At 36.8% G+C, this 22,795-nt stretch overlaps 1 protein-coding gene across 2 annotated transcripts in view; it reads left to right on the top strand.

The window, feature by feature from the left end:
* Positions 1-22,795, top strand: part of ATP13A3 (ATPase 13A3) — a gene marked incomplete at both ends in the record, with an annotated part of 55,246 nt that overhangs the window by 27,272 nt on the left and 5,179 nt on the right. For both annotated transcript variants that reach the window (XM_080349745.1, XM_080349744.1), the window contains 26 exons: positions 531-611; positions 2,368-2,437; positions 3,357-3,491; positions 4,226-4,298; positions 5,022-5,153; positions 6,146-6,325; positions 9,235-9,392; positions 9,993-10,181; positions 11,105-11,166; positions 11,744-11,894; positions 12,379-12,495; positions 13,538-13,555; positions 13,649-13,802; positions 13,889-14,009; positions 15,192-15,316; positions 16,245-16,423; positions 16,880-17,002; positions 17,086-17,165; positions 17,840-17,882; positions 17,978-18,087; positions 18,941-19,037; positions 19,651-19,723; positions 20,487-20,664; positions 21,314-21,501; positions 21,894-21,982; positions 22,181-22,261. In XM_080349745.1, the coding sequence (XP_080205871.1) occupies positions 531-611; positions 2,368-2,437; positions 3,357-3,491; positions 4,226-4,298; positions 5,022-5,153; positions 6,146-6,325; positions 9,235-9,392; positions 9,993-10,181; positions 11,105-11,166; positions 11,744-11,894; positions 12,379-12,495; positions 13,538-13,555; positions 13,649-13,802; positions 13,889-14,009; positions 15,192-15,316; positions 16,245-16,423; positions 16,880-17,002; positions 17,086-17,165; positions 17,840-17,882; positions 17,978-18,087; positions 18,941-19,037; positions 19,651-19,723; positions 20,487-20,664; positions 21,314-21,501; positions 21,894-21,982; positions 22,181-22,261 (3,007 nt within the window). The remainder of the gene's footprint in view (positions 1-530; positions 612-2,367; positions 2,438-3,356; positions 3,492-4,225; positions 4,299-5,021; positions 5,154-6,145; positions 6,326-9,234; positions 9,393-9,992; positions 10,182-11,104; positions 11,167-11,743; positions 11,895-12,378; positions 12,496-13,537; positions 13,556-13,648; positions 13,803-13,888; positions 14,010-15,191; positions 15,317-16,244; positions 16,424-16,879; positions 17,003-17,085; positions 17,166-17,839; positions 17,883-17,977; positions 18,088-18,940; positions 19,038-19,650; positions 19,724-20,486; positions 20,665-21,313; positions 21,502-21,893; positions 21,983-22,180; positions 22,262-22,795) is intronic.

Here is a 22,795-nt window from a genome sequence, read left to right as displayed (position 1 = left end):
GTTGGCCTTTTTGGCCACCTGGGCACACTGCTGGCTCATGTTCAGCCATCTGTCCATCAGCACCCACAGGTCCTTTTCTGCCAGGCAGCTTTCCAGCCATTCTTCCCTGAGCCTGTAGTGCTGCCTGGGGTTGTTGTGACCCATACAGCATTTAGTTTTAGGAACCCTTAAATGACAAAGAAATATTAGTCTATATTGATTTTAAGTTTTATAAAACATGCTCATTTTTTAATTTGGAGGCCTTTGAATACTAGTTACGTTAGTATTTTACTTCATTTAAGTGTATCTCCGTTTTGACTGAGATGTGACTGTCCTACAGAGTAAGACATGTGAACGAGAGGAGTGTTTTTAGCATCCCATTGGTATGTGCGGTTGTCACAAAAATAGCTAGAAAAAAGTTAACCCGTAGACTTTCTTCTTGTATAATACAGTGTAATTCTTGGCAGAGACCTAACTCTTTTGGGTTACTGAATACTTAATTTTAAATATCAGGTTTCTTGAATAACTCATTGACTTTTTCGTTTACCTAGAGGTCTAGATGAATCTACACTCTGTTCTTCAATTCATAAGGAACACAGCACAGGACTGGCAAAGGGAATGCATGATTACAGGTAATGTTACAGTATTTGAGGGAAGAATTGTTTTCATTCCATTATTTGTGTTCAAACTGTTAACAAAAGCAGAAGACAATTGGGTGATTGGTGTTTACAGGCAGGCTCTCACACTTGCTTCAAAGAAGGCTGTTAGATGTATGTAATTCTTGTTTTTCTTACCTATATGTTGATTAGAAACTAGACTGATATTGTGTTGACTGACTTTTCTCAAATGACACTGACCATGGGAATTGGAACTATTGCTTAAAGCACTTAAAAATGTTTCTGAAATTGTGTTTACTAAACATTTTTAAATACAATGTGTACAAAAAGAATAACAAGCAGTTTTCAACCACATTGGCAGGTATACAGTGAAATTTGGCCGTTGATGGTAAAGCAAAGGAGGTATTTTTTCCATATAACTCACCTCTAATTGACATAAATGTTCTCATAACATACTGTCGTTGTTGAAGAGTGTGTATGGGTTCAGAGTCAAACTGATTCTCGGTGTAAAAGGCCATCAGGAGTTCTTTAGCTGGAAAGATGCTTTATCTCAAGCTGCAGATTGTTGAAGGCTGGAGGGGCATGCTCAGGGAGATCACTCTGCTGCTTGTTTCTTTCCTGACCTTGTTGGTGGTCATTGTGAGCGAGGGGATAGTGTGCTACATGGCTAATAAGGAATATTTAATGTCAGGAAGCAGCAAACCCGGCCTAAACCACAACTAATTTCTTATTTTGGGAAGATCATGCTGAAACTTCCCAAGTCTTATGCTTTGGCATTAATATTAAAAGCTTAGTTAGTATCGTGATTGTATCCCATAGCTTCTATGGATTGGTCTGTGGTTGATTGAGGCTAAACGCATTCCTCACCTTTTGTTTTAACTCTGGTTGGCAAGAAATAACGGGGGAAAAATACTAATTCTTTAACATGCTACTTTAGACTAATGGAGTAAATATGTCTTTCAAGGGACTCATCTGAAGTGCACAAGTAGGTAAGAACTTAGTCTAGAAAAAAACCTTTAAATACAACTTAAATGATACATAGTTGAGGGATTTCTTAGTTCGCGCATGTGAACAGCAAGGTGGAATATATAACATGAAAATGTAGATAAGTACTTAATGACTGGTATCCTAATTTGTTGATACACTAAACTATTCTAGTTTGGGTTTTGTTGCATTCCTGCCTCTTTTTTTTTTCCAAATGAGACCTTCTTTGAGTTTAAAATGTGGAAGCATCTGCTTGCTCATCATTCCATTTTCTGTCAATCTGTGTCTTTTCCTACAATACAAACTTTTTCCTTGAGAACATCCTTTAAGTGCCTTGTTATGTTACTGTCATTTAACCAGCTCAGATCCCATCAGAGGTTAATTTCTTGCTCCCCCATTCTTGATTTGCCTTCATGCTAAGAGTAAAATTAACATGCAGAACCATGAAAACAGTGTTACTGCAGGGTATGAGTTAATACTTGTTTGATTTTAAGTTAATGAGAATGGCATGTTTAATAACATTGGATCTATACACAGGTTACAGGGTAATCTTATTATGAAAGAATTGTTTAAATTGAACTATAAAGTAATTATCTTTGTATTGGAACATCTCACTGGGTAAATGTTTTCTACTAAACACATTTTGAAACAATATGATTGAGTGGGCCACACATTAATATCTTACCCCTTCTCAAATTAATGGGATTACTTTGAACTAACATTTCTAATACAAACTTTAACTGTCTTGATTTTTTTTTTTTTAATTATTATTTTTTTTTTAATGCAGAAAAGCTTTCTATGGAGTAAATGAAATTGCTGTGAAAGTGCCTTCCATTTTTAAGCTTCTGATTAAGGAGGTAAGATCTTTTCCTTAACAAACTAAAGAAACAGAATAAAACAAAAAACCACCCACAGCAACAACCAAAAAAGTGACTTTAAATACAATGACTATTAGACTGGTCTTCAATAATGTGAAACAGAAACCATCCCCCAAAGCCCAGCACTGTAAAGCAAAATTATATGGACCTTTAGTTTTTTGAGCTCTCCAGACTTAAGAAGCCTCAGCTGTGACCTCTTCAAAGAGTTCACAAGCTGGTACCTTACCAAGGACATTAGAAAAAGTGTCAGGATTCTTCGGAAGGGTATGCATCTTATTTAATTTTGGTGTTAAATTCAAACACAAAACAACCAATAGTTTTCTCCAGTATCTGCCCAGGGTTTATACATTACAACATACACATCAAATCAAATGTGTTCTTGCATATTCTTGTGTTGGATTTGTTCCATTTTCCTTGTATGAGGTTGATTTGAATAACTGACTTTTTATCAATTTGCTGGAGTCATGCATGGTAGAAACTTTTGAACATAGAAACTCTCCAACCTGAACTAACAGAGTAAGAACTTGAGATGTTAGTGCACTTATATTAATATCAATTTATTATTAGTTAATAAGCAATAATTATAATTATGAAATAGCTAATAACATCCAAATTAATGTCAGAGCCGTAACTGACGGTGCATGAGATGTTCCTTTCATTTTGCTTTGAGCTGTAGGGGAAAATGCATGCAGTCTTAGTTTGTGCATTATTCTAGTGAGAATGGTGCTTTGAAGAGGTTGAGGAAGTAGTGAAAAAGAGGGATCAGTTTGCCAAACAGACAAAAATCATGTATGAAGAACTGAAAGATTTATCTCCTTTATGGAGGAGGATGATTCTGACTTCTGACACAGAATGCTTGTAACTTTGGTGTAACTTCAGTGTTTTGTCATTCTTCTAGGTTCTCAACCCTTTTTACATTTTTCAGTTGTTCAGTGTGATATTGTGGATCACTGATGAATATCTCTACTATGCATTAGCAATTGTGATCATGTCTGTAATATCCATTGTTAGCTCACTCTACACCATTAGAAAGGTAAGTTCAAAGAAAACAGGTGCATCTTTTCAGATTTTACTGATTGGTTTATTTTGGTGTGAAGTTGCCTACAAATCTTTAAGAAATATTTGAGAGGTATACAGATGCAATAGTTATGGATTTCCCTCTTTGACCTCAAAGAATTTCAGTTTATGGTTCTCTTTGAGACTGTTCTCTGTTGACTTTCTGTGCTGTTGAATCAGTAGGTTGACCTCACATGACAGAAACCTCCCTTAAATAAAACCTGGACACAAGTCTGTGTACCGAGTTGTATTGACAGTAGTGATTTCATCTTGCATTATGTCCTGCTGGATTGTTAAATCAGTGATGCCTTTTTCTCTGAAAACTTAGCTGATGGAAATCAAAGTAGTAATTATCCTTAAGCTACAGTCTCTGAATTCAGACCTGAGACAAAAAAACCCTCTTAAGCTCAATCTAAGTTGATATAACTACTGCGATTTTTACTTGCGTGTAATGACCAAATGTTTTTGTAACGTTTTGCGTAGCAGTGTATATTTGCTTCCATAACGCTGAAAATAGGAACCTCTACGGGTTGATGCACTAAAACTTTTTTTGCCCGAAAGTTTCCTGAAAGTTCAAGAGAATGTTTTGAGTAACATTTTATTGTAAAAGAATGCTAGTAAGGAATCTCATCCTTTCTACTTGTATAGATAGAGTGTATTTAGAAGAAAATATGTGCTTTTAAATAACAAACTGTTCTCTCCCCTTTGCAGCAATATGTTATGTTACATGACATGGTAGCAGCTCACAGCATTGTCAGGGTTTCTGTCTGCAGAGGAAACCAAGGTAAATTTTGCAGGCTGTTTGACAGTTTGAGTTGAAATCATTCATTAAGTTTAGTGCAAAGTTGGTGTTCACCAGTTCTTGTTTTGATCAGCTTGAAAGGCTTGCCTTTCTTAGCAAAAGTGCAGGGGAAAAGGAAAAGTGGAATGTAGATGAATAATCTGCTCAGGATTACCCTTCTAGATGGTATTTTTACTGAGTATCAGGTTTGTTCTGGATTAAGTGCTTGTTCTATTCCTGTTTCTCATTATCTACCACTCCACATATGTAACTGTCATTGTAGTTTCTTTCTTGGCTTAAAGACGTGCCTGTGGTGCATTTTCATTACAATTTAGTACCCAGCAGAGGCTGCAAATCAATTTCTGGGCGTCTGCTCATTTAGATAATACAGTAGTTGAAGGCAGGTTGTGGTGCGTGGTAGTGTTTTGTAAGACATGCGTTTGTGTTTTGCTTGTGTCTTTATACTGAAGTTATACTGTAGTTAATTGTTAATATCTTTTGTACAAGCTTGATTTATTTCTTTAGTTCTGCTGAACTATGTCCATGTACTCTAGAGTTTAATCTCTGATGGAATTTGGTTTATCAGTGGCTTTTTTTCTATGTCTCCTAAAAACTTCTCATAATGCCATTAATAAAACAGCGTATGATCTTGGCCATGAGGATCTTTATTGGGTTTTGTAGATGGTGGCTATTTTCTGATAAACTTGTTTGTATTTTAACACTCAGAAATAGAAGAAATCCTTTCCACCGACCTTGTGCCTGGAGATATTATGTTGATTCCATCTAATGGGACAATTATGCCCTGTGATGCAGTACTTCTCAGTGGTACTTGCATTGTAAATGAAAGTATGTTAACAGGTAAAGTAAACTTGATACCGTTTTACATGGCTAAATGTGTTAGTTTATACCTGTGTGCGTTCATAACTTGTAGTATGTTCTAGCTGAAGTGGATATGTTTGTTTTTGCTTGAAGTGTGTTCGTTTTTGCAATTACACATGCTCTGAAGTACTTACATACTTATGTCCTGCCTGTCTGCAACAGCTGCCTGGTACTGCTTGGCAACTCCAGAAATGAGTGATGGTTTTTTATCGAAAAGCTTTCTTCTTGGTAGTTTTTTTTGCCTCTTGACTTGGTGTTCTCAGTGCAGATTGAGTTCTGCAGTATGTTTCTTCAGAAAATTTTTGGCCAAACTTTTTAGCTACTGTATTGAAAAACAGGAATTATTATCTCAGGTTGTGTCTGCATCCTCTGAAACTAGGGACTTGATGTATTTGAAGGACAGCTTCAGTAAATAGGATGGATGTTTTGTTACTTGTAGGATAATCTGTCCAGACTGGCAGCATTTAGAAAATTGTAGTTTGGAGGTTGTGTTTTGTCATATTCAATTCTTTGCATATGCTTGAGCCTCTTGCTGCTGCTAGCAACTGATAAAAACTGATTGCAGCCCCAGCTTGAATGCCCTCCATCACCAAAGAAGCTGAGAATAATTTTCTTCAGCTTCTAGTTTTTCTGATTAAAGATGGAGTGATGTCTTGCAGCAGGAGAAGGAAGCTTGTCCTGTTTTCTTTCTATGAACTGTTTTTTACACCTATCTGATTTGCTGTAAGAGGCACAAAAGCTGTATTGATGAATAACGAATAGACTTTAATAGGATTTGGCTAAGGAAGCTGGTGAGCTGAGGCTAATGAGTGAGAGTACCTAATAACATGCCAAAAGGAATATGACTTCTTCCGTAAGTCTGCTTCTGTGCTGAAGAAGTGTGATTATATTGTTCTATTGTACTTGCAATTGTGAAGGAAAAAATGTCTGTTCTTATTGGATCTTGCTTAGAGACTCTTTTTCCTTTTAAGGTGAAAGTGTTCCTGTCACAAAGATTAATCTACCAAATCCTTCAGAAGATCCAAAAGCAACAGGAGATGAAATATACAGTCCAGAAGTGCACAAACGGCATACTCTGTTCTGTGGAACCAATGTCATTCAAACCCGTTTTTATACTGGAGAATTGGTCAAAGCTCTAGTAGTGAGAACAGGTATCGATTGTTAAGTTTATCACTTTGCTAACATCACTTTGTTTACATACTACTCATTTTTGTAGGTGCATATCAACTGTTACTTTGAATATTGTGTTCAGTGTTGCTGCACTTGTATAAATGAGTATACTCCAAATAGTTTGATAAATGTCTTACAACAATAATAGAACTAGCTAATGGCCTGGAAAACTGGCAACCAAGGAAGTGAATCAGTCTTTAGCATCAATATAAACTTACCTGAATGCATATTCAGGTCTCTGAGGTGTGTTTTGCGGCATGTTGGTTGAATTACATATCCCTCTCTGAAAAGGTTTGGCATCCTGTTAGATTGTGCGGATAGTGGAGAATGGCTTGTTTTAGTGGAGTCATTGTCAATGGCAGATGTTCTTTGCCCGTAGTTTTGCCAAAGCACATAACATTTGCTTTAAAAAATGTGTTAAATCTAGCCCTTTCTACAGAAGTGCTTACCCATGCTAATATGGTAGAGGTTTGGTTTAAGTGATAGAGGTGTTGTATTAAAAACAATTGCAGACTGTAGTTGTGGGATTCTGCTTTACAAATATGGTCTGAAGAAAACCACCACAAAATAGACAAATGTAAGCTATAATGCACGCTACAACAGAATTGAATAGAATACATTTGGCTGCATTGGCTAGAATACTACTTAAAGCAAGTTTTCCAACAAGTAACTTCATGCTAATTAGCCTCTTCTTTCTGTAGTGTCTTCTCTTCACCTTCTGTTAGTCTGTTGTAGCAGTAAGTGTTCTGACTTGTTAGTTAAATTCATTAATGTCTTTCTAGGGGCTTTTATTAACTTTCAAAGAAAAATATTTCCCTTCCCTTGGACACAACTGTCCTTTAATAATATCCATCTCAACTTCTTTTGTTTCTTAAAAAATCAATTTCATGTGCACAGCCTGATGTGTCTATACAGATAGGTGGCCCAAACCGCAACAGAAATTAACTGCTGAAGACTTATTTCTTCTACTCCTTGGGAAGGATAACGCTTTTATTCTAGTCTGAAACCATGGTCTGGAACTCTTACAAGGAAAACTGCAATTGCTTCCAACACACAGAGTCTTACTGCCATGACATTTGAGGTCATTTTTTTAATCTGCTCCTTGCCCATGGCAGGTCAGAGTTAGCTCCTGTGTTGGAAACAGCATGAATTTGGGTCTGTGGACCTTGTTCAGGTTTCACATATGGACAAGAACACTTTTCCTGCTACGACTATATATAGAGAGAGGAGCCAAGGGATACAAACTCCTCTCTGTTTTCGTGTTTGGTTTGCAGGGTTGGCTTTTAGGCAAGCAGGGAATTTCCCACTCTACAGAAGCGGACAGATGTCACAGTGCTTGCAGCTTGTCACTCCTAAGGTGTCTGGTACTAAGAACTAAAGTAATTCTTACCTAGTGAGATACAAGTAAAAATCTCTTTATCTGCGGGAGGGGGATGCCACGAAATTGAAGATACTAGAAAATCTGTTTCTCAAAATGATTCTATGAGAGCAAAATTGCATATGGTTAGTATGCAAAGACAGGTCTTTTTTGTAAATCAGGATATACGATTGATCTGCTGGGGCTGTACTCACAGACTCTTCAGAGTTAAGCCTTTAACATGAGATGTTTGATGTTACAGGTGAAATATACATAAAATACCAGTGAACTAAATTTGCTTCTGAAGCTCAGTTCATGGATATGTTAATGTGTGTGTCATTTTGGCTCCTATTGTAATTATAAAGAGTTCAAACCTGGTAACTTTTCTAGAGAACAGTTCGCTGAAGCTGTCTGTCCAGTGTGTTCTCAAGACACCACATGAGGTTTCCATTTCTTGTTTTAGCATGGTGCATCCTAGCTTCTGTGGCTGCAGAACCTAATGCAAAACCATTTTAAAAATCATAAAAATAGTTCTGATTTTTTTTTTTTTTTTGACTGCTGTGTCAAATTACAAAGCATTTGTGACTAAATACTTAAGTACCTACCGACGTGTTGAACTTCTCTGAACAGGCCCATAGTTGTATTCTTAAGTAGCAAATACAAAGCCTGGAGGCTTCATACCTTGTTCCTCTTGTGATGGACTCATGGTCTATAAGAATGGTGCAATAGCTGCTTCCTTCGGGTGGAATCTTGTAATCCAAGTATCGGTGTGGAGGGCTGAGCCTTTGCTGGGATGATGTGCAGGCTGAGAAGCTGTCAAGGAGCTACCAGCAGACCTGACATTGATTTTGAGATTGTAATAATAAGACTTTGAAGTCTAGGCAGATACAAGATGTTTCAGGCTTACAAAATGGGGCAGCGGTGTTGACTTCTTCACGTGTTGAGACAAGGGTTCAAAGAGGATCTCAGGCTATGTGCTGGTTCTCTGATTCTAAGACCTGTAGAAGTCTAGTCTACTGCTCAGATGTCAACATGTGATCAAGAAGTGGGTTTCTCCAAAAGATGATTCTGTGCACTGCAGGTTTTTTCTGAATCTTTCTGACTGTCAAGGGAGCTTACAGGGACTTGCCATTTAAGTATTTAAGGTTGGACTCTGTGAGCGAGTTCATTTGCTTTTTGTGAGGACTGGCTTAATTAGACAACTAATTAATATACCCACTAGCTCTGCGCTGTGAGGAACAGCATGCTCTACAACAGACCTGTCCAGGCCAAACCGTTTGAGGGTTTACTGGTGCTCTAGAAGAGTGTTTGCAGCAGCTGCAGGTCATTGCCCTGGGAGAGAAACACTTAGTGTGATGTGCACATACATTTTTGATACACCTTAATTACACTGTTGCAAAACATCTGTTACTGTATATTGAGAAAGAGTCGTAATGAAATCAGTAGCTTAAGGGTTTCATTGAGTCTTTTAATGTATTTTAATAGCTTTGCTCTTGTTCATACTTTCAATAACTTGCTCTTTATTATTTACAGGCTTTAGTACTGCTAAAGGACAGCTTGTTCGTTCCATACTATATCCAAAGCCAACTGATTTTAAACTCTACAGAGATGCCTATTTGTTTCTCCTGTCTCTGGTAGTGGTGGCAGGCATTGGGTTTCTTTACACGGTTGTCAATAGCATCTTAAAGGAGGTATGTTTTCATTTCTTGACCAGAATTGCCTTATTTTAGTAAAGGGTTGATCATGATTTCAAACACACTTCAGATGATGAGAAACAATTTGATTTTAAGTGAAAATTTCTTTGCTTTATTTTGTATTGATGGAACTAGAAAGGCAAACTTACTGGGAACAAAATTCAACAAAGGATTTGAATATATTACAGTGAAATTCAAGTTTACCTCAATTTCTACTGACCCAGTTGCTAGACTTTTATCTTGATTATATTCAAGATTACCACCTGGCTGTTATCAACTTGGAAGAAATAAATCTTAACCAAGAAATTTTTTCTCTCCAAAAGGTTTGCATTATTCAGTTGTTGTTTTAAAGTAATATATTTGCAGGATGAAAAGTGAAAATGTGAAGTTATGGGTTGTGGATAATTTAGGACTGGATCATCATGGCTGCTGCTGATGAGTGAAGATTGTGCTGGGTTTCTGGGCAATCCAGAACATGCTGTAGTGGGGAAAACAATGTGTGGATTTTGGATTTGATAACAGTGGTGTAATGTTCCAGTGGGATAGTGAATCTTTAAGTAGTGAGTTCTTGTTCATTAACTCTGACCTTTATTGCAGGTTCCAGCTCATACCATCATCATTGAGTCTCTTGACATTATCACTATCACGGTGCCTCCAGCGCTCCCTGCTGCCATGACTGCTGGTATCGTTTATGCACAAAGGAGGCTGAAAAAAATTGGCATCTTCTGCATCAGCCCGCAAAGGATAAATATTTGTGGCCAGCTGAATCTTGTGTGTTTTGATAAGGTTAGATGAATTTTGAAACTTGGTGTTGCCACCTGGAGAGGTATTGTTTTATAAACAGGAATCTTTATAGACTAGCAGCTACAGGAAAATTCATTACTTTCATATAACATCGGTTTTGTCCTGTTAGCTTCCAAGTATTAAGTGTTTGCCACCCGTTAACTCTGTTAATTTAGTCTGTGCTGAAAATTTGTTACAATACAAGAGCTGCTTTCTTATCTCAGAGACTCCCAAGTCCTAACTTATTACTGCCACCTCCGAAATGTGAGAGTTGGGGGTCTGTTAAGAGTTGTACGTAGTACACAGGCTTCTGGAAAATTGAAGTGTGAAATGAGAGTTGTTTCTCATTTTCATTTGTTTCAATGAAAAGCCAAACCAGTGTGTTTTGTTATTATTTTTTAACAGAAACATGAGTGAAAGGCAGTAATGACACTGACCAGAATCCTTTGCTTTTAGCTAGTTCTTAGATAAAATTCATTTTCATCCTTAGATTTTTTGGTCTAAAGTCTTAAGTACCCACACTAAATTTATTATTTCCCTTGTAAATATATTCCAGTTACTGTTTTAGCTATGTAAGACAGTAGTACTAAGGGTTTCACACCTTTTTGTCTGTCACCACCAATTCCTGAATATAGAGATGTTGAGTTATCATCTTTGGATTTTCAGGGTCTGTTTCATTTGTCCTTTCTCCAAGGAGGGGTGCGATTGCTTTGAATAATTTTCTTAAAGTTACTTAACAGAATTGGAACTTGGTTACTAGCAAAAAGCAAGGGGCAGATTGTATTGCCTGTCCCAAAATCTCAATTTTTGAGTGAAAACAAGATAAAATATATTGTTCAGGTGTAATTTGGTTAATTAGGTGTTAATTTTTGCTTTACCTGAGGATAACTTGTTTCTGAGGGCTTTTTCTTCTTGCCATTTTTCAGACTGGCACACTTACTGAGGATGGCTTGGATCTTTGGGGAATTCAACGGGTAGAAAATGCTCGGTAAGGATAAGCTCAGAGCTGACAGCAAATGTGATACTTAATTGTGTTTTAACAGCTTCAGTAGAATAGGATAGAAAATTCAATATGAGCTCAAATATGTTGTTTGCATTTCTGTAATGAGGTGTAAGAACGCAACTGAAAATATGGTTTAGGTGTTAGGGAAGTTAAAACTCTTACGAGGCTGAGGTGGAATTTAATTTGTTAGAGTCGGAGACTTCATTAAGTTCATACCGCAGAAGTGATGCAGTTAAAGTACAACGTTTGCTTAATCCTGTGCTCCTAATTGATGACTTTTTGGACTGCTAAAATGAATTAGCTTAGCTAATTGAGATAAGTACAAAGTGATAAGAGGCCTCTGTATGAGGAATCAAACGAGGCAATGAATTCACACAGAGTTTTTGAAGGAGACAGAATTTGTTACTGAGCACAGAGTCTTAATCTGTTTTCTGTGATGTGTGAAAATACAAGTGAAGAGATTTGTACAGTCAATTTGCTTCTGTTAATCTAAACAAACCTTTTGAATTGGCTCATAATAAATAATTATAGTGCTAAGTATGTTATTACTTCATTGTTTTAGTTTCCTTTTGCCGGAAGAGAGGGCTTGCAGCGAGAGCTTGCTCAAGTCTGAGTTTGTTGCTTGCATGGCAACTTGTCATTCCCTTACGAAAATTGAAGGGGTGCTTTCTGGGGATCCGCTTGATTTGAAGATGTTTGAAGCAATAGGATGGGTAAGTATCTGCTTGTTTCAAGACAAGCAATGTTTTTAACATCAGTAATCTGAAATCTCCTATGCTGTTACATACAAGAGCAGCCATTAAACTCTGTTTCAAGCTGTAACTGTAGACCAGTGGGCTTTCACAATGCCTGTGTGTCAAAGCAAGTATTAATATGAAAATGTTCCTAGAATGTGTTGTGTGCAGCAATTCATAGAACTGAAAGAATCTGAAGAGATGATTTACTGCTTTCTGATGATGTGTGTGGCAAGGTTTTGATGCATATAATAAATGTGTGAAATAGCTAAGTGGATCTTAAGTTAACTGCTACATTAAGACATTTAATTCTCACAGGAAATCTTGTTTAGAAAGATCATTGCACCTTGGGCTGACTTCCAAGCCTGGTTTTTTGTTGTTGTTTTTTTTTTTTCCTGAAAATTACATTATGAGAAAATCGAAGTTAATGAATGTATTCATTAGTAGATTATTTTTAATACAGATTTTAGAAGAAGCAACTGAAGAGGAAACAGCCCTTCATAATCGAATCATGCCGACAGTGGTTCGACCTTCCAAACAACTTTTCCCAGAGTCCAAGCAAGCAGCAAATCAAGAAATGGTATAAAAATTCAAAGTAATTATTTGAGTTAAAGTAATCCTTCATGCTAAACAAATACATTTTACCTTATGTTGTGTTCTGGCTGATGTAATTCAAACAGGATCAAAACTGTGTGGTTTTTGATGGCAAAGATACAGCAGACATGTTTCAACTCTTGTTGGAGGTCATAGTTCAGTATATGCCACTTTCAACATGAGCAGATTGACTTGTCAGCGTTATTACCCTTATGGACTAGTTCTAAAGTGCTGTAATGCCTTTTGAGCTTACACATTTTAATACGAGTATCATTACCAGATTCTTATTGTGCTAATGAAGTGCTATGGGGTGCTCACCTTGCAGGTTCAGTTAAAACAGTTGTTCGTTCGCATCACTGCACAGCATGGAATTCTTGCCACTGCTGTACCTTAGAGACATATGCTTTAATTAAGTGCCAAGTTAAAAATAAAATGTACTTGGCAGACTTAAAATTTTCTCCTATCTGTATGTTGAAGTATTTTTTTTTAATACTTCAGGAGAGGAAATTTAAGCATGTGACTGTATATCCAGGTTATCACGGAGCAGAGTAGTGAGCAGGTATAGCAAATTGATTCCTCTGTATGAGTCATATTATATAGTAAATAGAAGTGTCTTTTTTTATTCAGAACGTGGTGTACATGCACAGCAGTAATTACTGTGTGGTAGTTGACGTGAACATTCTTGAAACTTATTACATGATGTTTTTGGGATATACTTAATAATCATGGTCTTGTTCTGAAATACCATAGTACTTTAATCATTTGCATGGGCTAAACAGACACAGGTTGGACTGCGAAAGGTCTTGCAAATTCTAATCAGGAAATCAAGCTCTAAAGTTCTACTGTGTCTCACCTAAAGGATACTAAACAGATGCAGTATATTCATATTCAGCTTCTATGAAATCCATTGCAAATACTTAATATTGAGTGCTATGTGGAGTTGTTTACTGATTTATGTTGAAATAGTTTGTAACTGAAAAAAATATTTTAAAATATTTACAGTAAATGTTTGTTTTGGTTTTTTGTAGGAATTGTTTGAGCTTTCGGTAAGTATGTTTTTTTTCAATTAAGCATCTGCCTCTTTTCTTAGAATGAACATGGATATAACCCTTTTCTTCCTTCCTTCCTGTATGACACAGACCAGTTACGAGATTGGAATTGTGCGCCAGTTTCCATTTTCTTCCGTTTTGCAACGGATGTGTGTAATAGCAAGAGTTCTAGGGGAGAAGAGAATGGATGCTTACATGAAAGGTGCCCCTGAAGTGATTGCCAGCTTGTGTAAGCAGGAAACAGGTAATGGAACAAACTGCTTTTATTTCTTGTGTAGCTCAGCTGTAATATGAATAATTTTAATAACTCTAAACTTGGCCTTTTTAAAGTTCCTGTTGACTTTGAGTGTGTCCTGGAAGAATACACTAAGCAGGGCTTCCGCGTTATTGCTCTTGCTCACAGAAAACTGGAGTCTAAGCTTACGTGGCACAAAGTCCAGACTATTAATAGGTAAGAGTGACTTCACTTTTTTAATTGGTAAAAGGCTTTAAAAGCTGCATGTTTTGGATGAATGATGTAATGTTTATTTACGGTTAAATCAGTTACTACTCTTCTTTAGCTTTCTTCTGTCTTGTCGTATGTAGTTCTTTGCATTCTTTATTTGTACCCTGGACAATACTTAGAAATTTAAGATAAGGATGTTTTTCTGCAATAAATGTAAATCCTGAGAAACACTCTTAAGCTTGGAATGAACTGTAATATTATTTTTTATGGTCTTTAATTTATTCTTGTATGGCAGAAAATGTCATCTGATTTCATTGTTACTTTCAACATACTCATATAATCTGTGTCTATTAAAGATAATGGCACATAGTGGCAACCTGTGCATGTTTGATTTAGTTTCTTCATCTGCTATAGGCAGCATGTCTGTTTTCTCATGGCAAAGCTTGTCAGAATGTTTTGGAAGGCAGAAAGGTTTCTAACTTGGAAGAGTAGTATTTCCTGTTAATTATTTTTCAGCTGGTCCTAGTTTTGTGGATAATGGCATGTTTTCCATAGTGTCTGAAAGTGCTGGCTTTGACTCTATTCTGTCAGCTCTGTGTACAAGATGAACTTTTTGCAAAGCAGAGAAATGGGTTTTCCAATTTAAAGTGTAAAAATCTACAGTAGCAGTATAATACCCAAGACCTGTAAATATATGGACTTTCATGTAAACCAAAGTTAATTAGTTGCTTTACTTAATTAGCTGATGTCTATTAATCTTACTAGCATTGGCAACATAATTTAGTAGCTTTTATGCTAAGGTTCAGCCAATATGGAAATTAGAGATATGCATTCTAAACAAATCTTAAAATTTGACTGAGAATGCAGTTAGCTTCGAAACATTTCTTCTAGTAAGAATCTTTTTGAGAATGGAATTTCTTTTAGGAAGAGTTCTTGTGGAAGAAATTAAAAATTGTGCTTGAGGAAACAACATTTTCTCATACCAGTTTTCAACTGAACCAGGGGAAATATGTACAAATAATTGTGAATGATGATGTCTCTTGGGTCACTTTTTATAAAGCAAATTTTTCACTATTCATCGTTAAAAATAAACATTTCTCTTTACTTTGATAAACAGAAAATCAGGCTCTTAATCTCCATCTAACATTTGTGATTCTGATGTTCTCTTCATTACCTTCTTTTCTACAGAGATGCTATTGAAAGTAACATGGATTTTTTGGGGTTGATTATAATGCAAAATAAGCTAAAACAAGAAACCCCTGCTGTACTTGAAGAATTGCATAAAGCCAACATTCGCACTGTCATGGTTACAGGTTAGCATGTAAACTTTCATACTTGAAAGATAAAAATCCATCTCTTTTTGGTCTTATTTTTAATTATAGTGTATTAAGCCAAGTTTTAGTGTCAATAGCTTGGAGTTACACTGTATTTATAGCAATAGGGAAGTTCAGAAACTGTTGTGAGAGTATTCAGACACCAGTCTGTTTCTTTTTGGGGTGAAAGTTGCTTTGGAAAGTCAGACATCAGAAACCAGTATAAGGATTAATTCTACTTTGTAGCTTCCTCTCCCTAGTTCTGCGCACAAGTTACTTTATACTGAATTGCAGGATGAAAAACCTCAGAGGTCTTTCAAATCAGAGTAGGTCCAAGTCCTGGTCTGATCTTATGACTGAACCTGCTTTGAGCAGGAGGTTGGACTAGATGGCCTCCTGAGGGTTCTTACCATTTTGAATTAGAAGTTGCTTTCTATTCCATTTTTTTTGTAAGAATGACTTATGTCCCCATAAGTGGGCTAGGTACCTACTCAGCATTTCCCATGCAATATGCATGTTTGTTTTTAAAATCACAGGTATTTCAACTTTGGAATAATGTTTTGATAGGCTAGTGACGCAACTCAGTGTTTGCATGTTGTGTGACCATGTTTAAAAAGCAGTATTTTAAATGGCCGCATGTTTTCTGCCCAATTTTCAATATATACTAAGATTTGGTCAATTAAGAGATATTTATGGCTGAAAGACGCATACAAAATTTCTAGTGATGTTAGTGCAGGGGAGGGGTTTAACGGGTTAGACCTTGAATTTTGTCTTTAGGCTTGGTTTGCCCTGAGACTGTCACTAGTACATTAGGCAGTCCTCTTCCTCCTTTAAAACTGGCTTTGTTAGATTTTCTCTTATGTGGAATATCAGTGTATGCTATCGATCCTTTTCTAAGTGAAACTTTTTAAATGCGATTGTTTAACAGGGGATAACATGTTAACTGCTATCTCTGTGGCCAGAGACTGTGGAATGATTCTACCTCAGGATAAGGTCATTATTGCTGAAGCACTACCTCCAAAGGATGGGCAGGCTGCCAGGATCAACTGGCATTATGCAGATACCCTCGCAAAATGCACTAGTTCATCACCAGCCATAAACTCAGAGGTAATATGAGCATTCTTATGCTGTTGGAGTATAAGCAGTTAGTTTTACTGTTGAGTTTCTTTTTATCTTATTCTGTTGAATAGCAAATCTACTGTTAAGTGTCAAATAAAAATTGATTTGCTAGTTAACTTTCAGATCTCTTAATATCAAAGAGTAGTAAAACAGCTGGGGGAGCTAGTTTTTCAACTGTGATAAAACATTTGACATTTTAGTTATGGAGGAGAACGGGTTTTTTCCCACATTTCAAGTTGTTAAGACTGGTCTAGCTGCTTGTCTTTGAAATGTTAAACCACATTTTCTTATTGTTTAATAAGTATTTTCATTGTATGAAGTTTTCTTTCAAGTAACATTCCTCTGGTGTAGGATCTCTAGGAGTGCGCCTCTGAGTATTAGCTTGAAATTAAAAGGTATCTGTGTAAATACACTGCAGCTAGAATATTAAACTATTTTTGGTAGGATATTTCAGTTAAATTGGTCCATGAAAGCCTTGAGGATCTCCAGATGACCAAATACCATTTTGCAATGAATGGAAAGTCATTTGCAGTGATTTTGGAGCATTTTCAGGACCTGGTACCCAAGGTGAGCATTATACTTGAGTATGGGCACTTTTGATGGTGAACAGACTTTTCCCTGTAAGCATTAAGAAATATTCTGTCTTCCAGCTTGTGTTACATGGCACTGTGTTCGCTCGCATGGCGCCTGATCAGAAAACGCAGTTGGTGGAAGCTTTACAAAATGTAGAGTAAGTATTTACTTAGGCATAGAAAGCAGGAGGGTTGACAGCGTTTGGTGTGATAGGAGGAAGAAATTATGTATACTGCTAGCTGTTTTGCCAAATGGAAGAGACTGGGCTAATATAAATTCCTTGAGTTGGTAAATCAGCCTCTTAGCTGATCAGGGGTGAGAGTAGTACCATCTGCTGGCTGCTTGTGAAAGTTTCAGGCTTTTCATGGAGCTACAAATGATTAATAACTAAACTGACTAACAAGTTTTATAAGTCTTGTTGCTTGGCCTAATAAACAAATCTGTCAAATGTCTCTTGTGTATTAAACAAGAATTAATGGGATGGCTCCTGTTCACATATGGTCAGTACATCACTGTTGGTGTCAGGCCTTGCAGCCATACAAAATGCTACAAAAGTCTCTTTGCCTGGAGCAGAGATGCTTTAGACCATCTTGGAATGACGAAGGGCTGATAACCGTGATTGGTTTGATTCAGCTGGCTAAGGCATGTTACTTTTCTGTCTACTTCCTTACGTGTAAAATGGCAACAGTAATTGCTTTTAGCATTAACGATCACTTGTTATTATGCAAACCCTGAATAAGTCAAATAATATAGAAGTATTTAATGAAATGAGCGAAGTAGACTATGATTAGGGAATGGTCCAGAATACTGACATCTGTTTGGTTTTTATAGTTACTATGTGGGCATGTGTGGAGATGGAGCAAATGACTGTGGTGTAAGTATTTTTATTTTCCATACTGAACTGTTCAGTTAAACTTTACAGCTGAAAGCAAGTTTTAAAATGTTCTCTATTTCAATGTTACCTGTCAGGCACTAAAGAGGGCACATGGTGGTATATCTTTGTCTGAACTTGAGGCTTCTGTGGCATCACCATTCACTTCCAGGACACCTAGTATTGCCTGCGTGCCAAAGCTGATCAGGTAATGCCACTTACTGTGAGCTTAAATGCGTCCGTGTAACTCATTTTGCATACCCTATATTAGTATATGTGTGATGCTGTAGGAGGCCAGTTTGAATTAAAGAAAAAGCCATACGAGCAATTAGTAGTTCTTTCTTTACTGAAGGTACTCTGAGCAAAGGCTTGCCATAGCATGACATCCTTCAGTATTTTGTTATAAAACGTTTTGTCCATGTAAAGTTAATTTTTTAGAGCATGAGCAGGCTTCTACACATTAGCATGTAATTTGGTGTCTTAGTGACTATGCTAGTTTCCAAAAAGGCTATGTGTAATTGCAAGCAGTAAAATTCTTTGGATAACTGCTCAGCACTATATGAAGTAGAAAACAAATTTTCTAAATAGGGTTTGACCAACTTCTGATTCAGGAATTAGAAGTTAGGTAATAATTTTGGATAAAGGTCAGCCAGAGAAGAATCTAGTTAAGTCTGTGTGGAACTGATGAAGTAATGCGCAATCAGAAACATTTCTAAGTCAGCAGCTCTGTGGCTGGCTGCATGTTCATTCAATCCAAGATGTAAACTAGCACTTCATAGAAGCTTTTGCAAGCAGACCTTCATTTTAAAACCTCTATTGGAAAACCACATAAAGTCCAAAGAACACTGAAGTAAGGTGGTGGCTCAGTTAAAAAGAATGCTCACAGCTTCGATGTACTTGAATATGTACCATTCTGACCCCTTTTTTCTCTGTGTGTCTTCAGCCTAATGTTCCTCAAAGGGTTTGTTGATGTGTTTAATTGAAGCTAACATTTTTCTAAGCAGAATTTAACTGCTTGCACAGAAGGCTTTCTAGTTACCTGATGGCATTTGTTTTGACAGGGAAGGCCGTGCTGCTTTAATAACATCTTTCTGTGTGTTTAAGTTCATGGCATTATACAGCATTATCCAGTACATCAGTGTTACTCTGCTGTATTCTGTAAGTATTCTGTAAGTGCTTAAACATTATTTAAAAACTGACAGCATTTTAAAATAACCTAACTTTATTTAAAGGGCAATGCTTTTCCTTTATGTAAGGATTGAAAAGAGAGCAGCTTGCAAGTGTTGAGTTAGAAGAGGGAAAAAGTAAAGTGGAGTATTTCCTGTTAATATGATTTAATGCACAATATGGTGTGTGTATTTTAATTTGTATTCTGAGTAAGTTAAACATGCAAAGTATTAAAGGACCTTTGAGGTGGAAATTTTGACAACTGTATGTATATGTATTAAGATTATGGTGCTTAGAGAACTGGGCCTAAGCTATTATTTCATTGGTTTGTGAGATTCAGTAATATAAGTTTGATTACAGATTTCAATTACTAATAGCTTATGCGTCTTGAAACTCAAAATTTTTTCATACCTTGATACTTCAGGAATTCATCTATATGAGCTGTAGAGTATTCAAGACTCCTGCAGATGAAAGAAGCCAGTTTGACAAGAGACTATCTCATTTATAAAGAGAAATTTAAAGAATTAATGCCATAGGAGTGTCACTGTCGTAATTTCTTCACACCAAGAAACACCCTAATGTTTCAGTTGTGATTTCTGTCTAGATCCTGAGCAATTTGGGAGATTTCCAGTTTCTCTTCATTGATTTGGCAATCATTTTGGTGGTTGTCTTCACTAGTAAGTATTGTGTTGAATTATCACTGCTGGCTTTTATAAAGCAGTTTTTGCTTGGTCACATTTTCTTTAATAGCTAATTACATGCTGTTTAAAAAAGCCAAACCACTGTGTACTGAATTAGATTCGTCTGAAGTTTGTGAAATGTCCTCCTATGAAATGCAGGTTGTGAAAAGAAGTTCTTAACAGTACAGGAAGTTATAAATATCCATTGACATGGGGAAACTGGTTTTGGAATCAAAACAGGACTTTTCCCAATATCGTCTTTCACATATGTTTTGATTTCTTGCATTTGTAGTTGAACTTCTGTCCACAAGATGTTATACTTGAAAACTATTGTCTAGTGAAATATTTAATTCCACATATGAACCTCCCACTAAGTTGACTGTCTAACAGTAGAATTTTCAAGTTTATTAGAAGCTGCTTCTTTGAAGCAGTGGCAGACCAAAGCTGAGGAGACGAGCTATAAGTCCTTGTGCCAGACACAGGGAATTTGGCCAGACACCCCTAATTCCTTAAGTCTCATGGCCTCTATTATTGTTCCCTGCTGTCCTGTGCTGCTGGGGTCACCAGCCAGTAGAAGGCACTGTGACATTATTCTAGCATGTTATATAATCTTTTCAAGGTGGTTTCATACTTGCAGTTCTGGATTCATTTTTAAAGTGATGTCATGAGCAAGCCATTCTAATTCCACAGAATGGGAACAGGATGATTCTTGAAAACCATAATGATGTAATGTGTAATTTGCTTTTCTTTCTCTTTGCAGTGAGTCTGAACCCTGCTTGGAAGGAGCTTGTTGCGCGAAGGCCCCCATCAGGGCTTATCTCAGGTCCACTTCTGTGTTCCGTTTTGTCTCAGATCATCATCAGCTTTTCTTTCCAAATCTTCGGGTTTTTGTGGGTTAAACAGCAATCCTGGTATGAGCCTTGGACCCCGGACTCTGAGTAAGTGTTTCAGTGGCTCCGTGCAGGATACAGTGATGACTGGAGAGCTGGAGGCAATAATTGCTCTCTTTTTTATTGACCCCCTTTGGGGACGTTGTAAATAAAGCTTCTGTGTGGCAGCTTGTTAGCTGGATTTTTTTGTGAAAAGCATACTAATATGCAGGAGTTACCAATGGCTGAAATGCAGAGTTAAGTCGAAACCAGACTGTGTGGTCTTGAAGACTCTTCAACCTTGGGACAACTGAGATCGAAATTTTAAATTAACTATTCAGACTCTTCTATATTATAAAGTTTTGTTTTCTGTTAGAATTCCAGTAAATCAAATTCATAGTTGTGGAAATGAAGAGGTGTTTTAGATTGCAATATTTTCTTACCTGTCTTTAAAGTGTATGTACAGTGATAGTTTCCAAACAATCATGTAGTTAACTGACAAACTGGAAGCATAAAAGAACTCAAAGCTCAGAATTCATAGAAATTGCTGCCCCCCTGCCACAGTTTTGAGTTATTTCTTACTACTTGCAATAGGTTTTCAAGCATGAACTTTTTTTACTACTGTATCAATTTGTTCTGTCATTACTTTTGTTATTAAGTAGGCCTTGTTTTTGTCTTCTCCTTAACTCACTGTTAAATGTCTTTTTTTATGTTGTAGTGCATGTAATGTATTGGATGCCACAAACACCAGCTCTGCAGGTGGTGGGAATGAGACTCTTCATGATGAACATAACATTAAAAATTATGAAAACACAACTTTGTTTTTTATATCCAGTTTTCAGTACCTCATAGTGGCAATTGTCTTTTCTAAAGGAAAGCCCTTCAGACAACCATGCTACAAAAATTGTAAGTCCTTTCTTACTGTATACAGTTCTATAGTAAAACTCCAAGTGACTGCACACTTGTTTATTCATGGCTCACAATTCCCTTGTGCCACTTCAGCAGTAATAGTGTTGCTGGGAGAACATAGCACAATTATTCTCTGATAATCAGAGGGAGAAATAGGAAAGTATTAAACTGTATGGATAAATTTGTGTTAATGGTTGCTTTGTTTGGAGAAGTATATGTGTGTATACATTTTAGCTCCACAAGTGAGCCAGTGAGAAATTGAGTCTAGCCTTCTGTCTCTTCATGGCAATCAGTGCAACTTGTGTTGCCAAAATCCCATGATACATGGGACAACTGTCTAAAACTGGTTGTGAGATGGTCTGATTAAAATACCTTTTCTTCTTTTGCAGTTCTGTTTGTTATATCTGTGATAGTTCTTTACGTCTTCATAATTTTCATCATGTTGCATCCCGTTGAATCTATTGACACATTTCTTGAGGTAAGATTCAGCAGATGTGCAGGTGTCTGTACTTCCTAGGGTAACTGATCGGCTGCCTTTTGGGCAAGCTTGGGCCCTTTAGAGCATTAACTTCACATCTCTGCCGAGGGGAAGGGAGAATTTGTAACTCTGAGCCTGTCTTGAACATGTGTTCACTTCATGTGTGTGTTGCTAACCTCTGGCAACTTTTTCTCACAGCTCGTGTGTGTGCCATATGAGTGGCGCCTAAGAATTCTGGTCATTGTTATTCTCAATGCAATTGTATCTGTGCTGATGGAGGTAAGAAAATCAAATGGAAAAAATGCTTGTCTGTTAAATGTGTTTTTTCAGGGTATGTGTTTATCTTTTGTTTAGAAAGCCTCTCTTCACAGCATGCCAGTGTAAGTGGCCACTGTTAAGCTTGTATTCCTAAAAATGTCCTTGTAGGCTAGATTAAAGGTGTCAAGGATTTCTGTGTGAAAGGAACAATTTCTAAAACTTTTTTTAATTAAAAAGGTGGAAAAAATTGAAAGACACATACTTTATTTCAGCTGTTACGTAGGACAATACTCTCAGCATTTATTTGCTGTGTTAATTCAGTTCAGAATGACACTACATATGAAAGAACTATATAAAATCCTGGGGAGAGCCCATCTTCATTCAGTTGGATCATACGCATAGCTTATTGTTCAGAGTAATGCAGATCTATATAACTTGTTCGTCTAATCTGATCTAAGTACAGATGTTCATGCAGATCTGCTTTTTCCAGCCCTGAGCTTGTTCAGAGTCATTCACTCTGGATTTTGACCTCTTCTGCTGTGATTCCAGGGTTAG

This window comes from Nesoenas mayeri (assembly GCF_963082525.1).
Source record: "Nesoenas mayeri genome assembly, chromosome: 9".
In the NCBI taxonomy this organism is placed as follows: domain Eukaryota; kingdom Metazoa; phylum Chordata; class Aves; order Columbiformes; family Columbidae; genus Nesoenas; species Nesoenas mayeri.
This window is presented reverse-complemented; position numbering and strand designations above follow the sequence as displayed.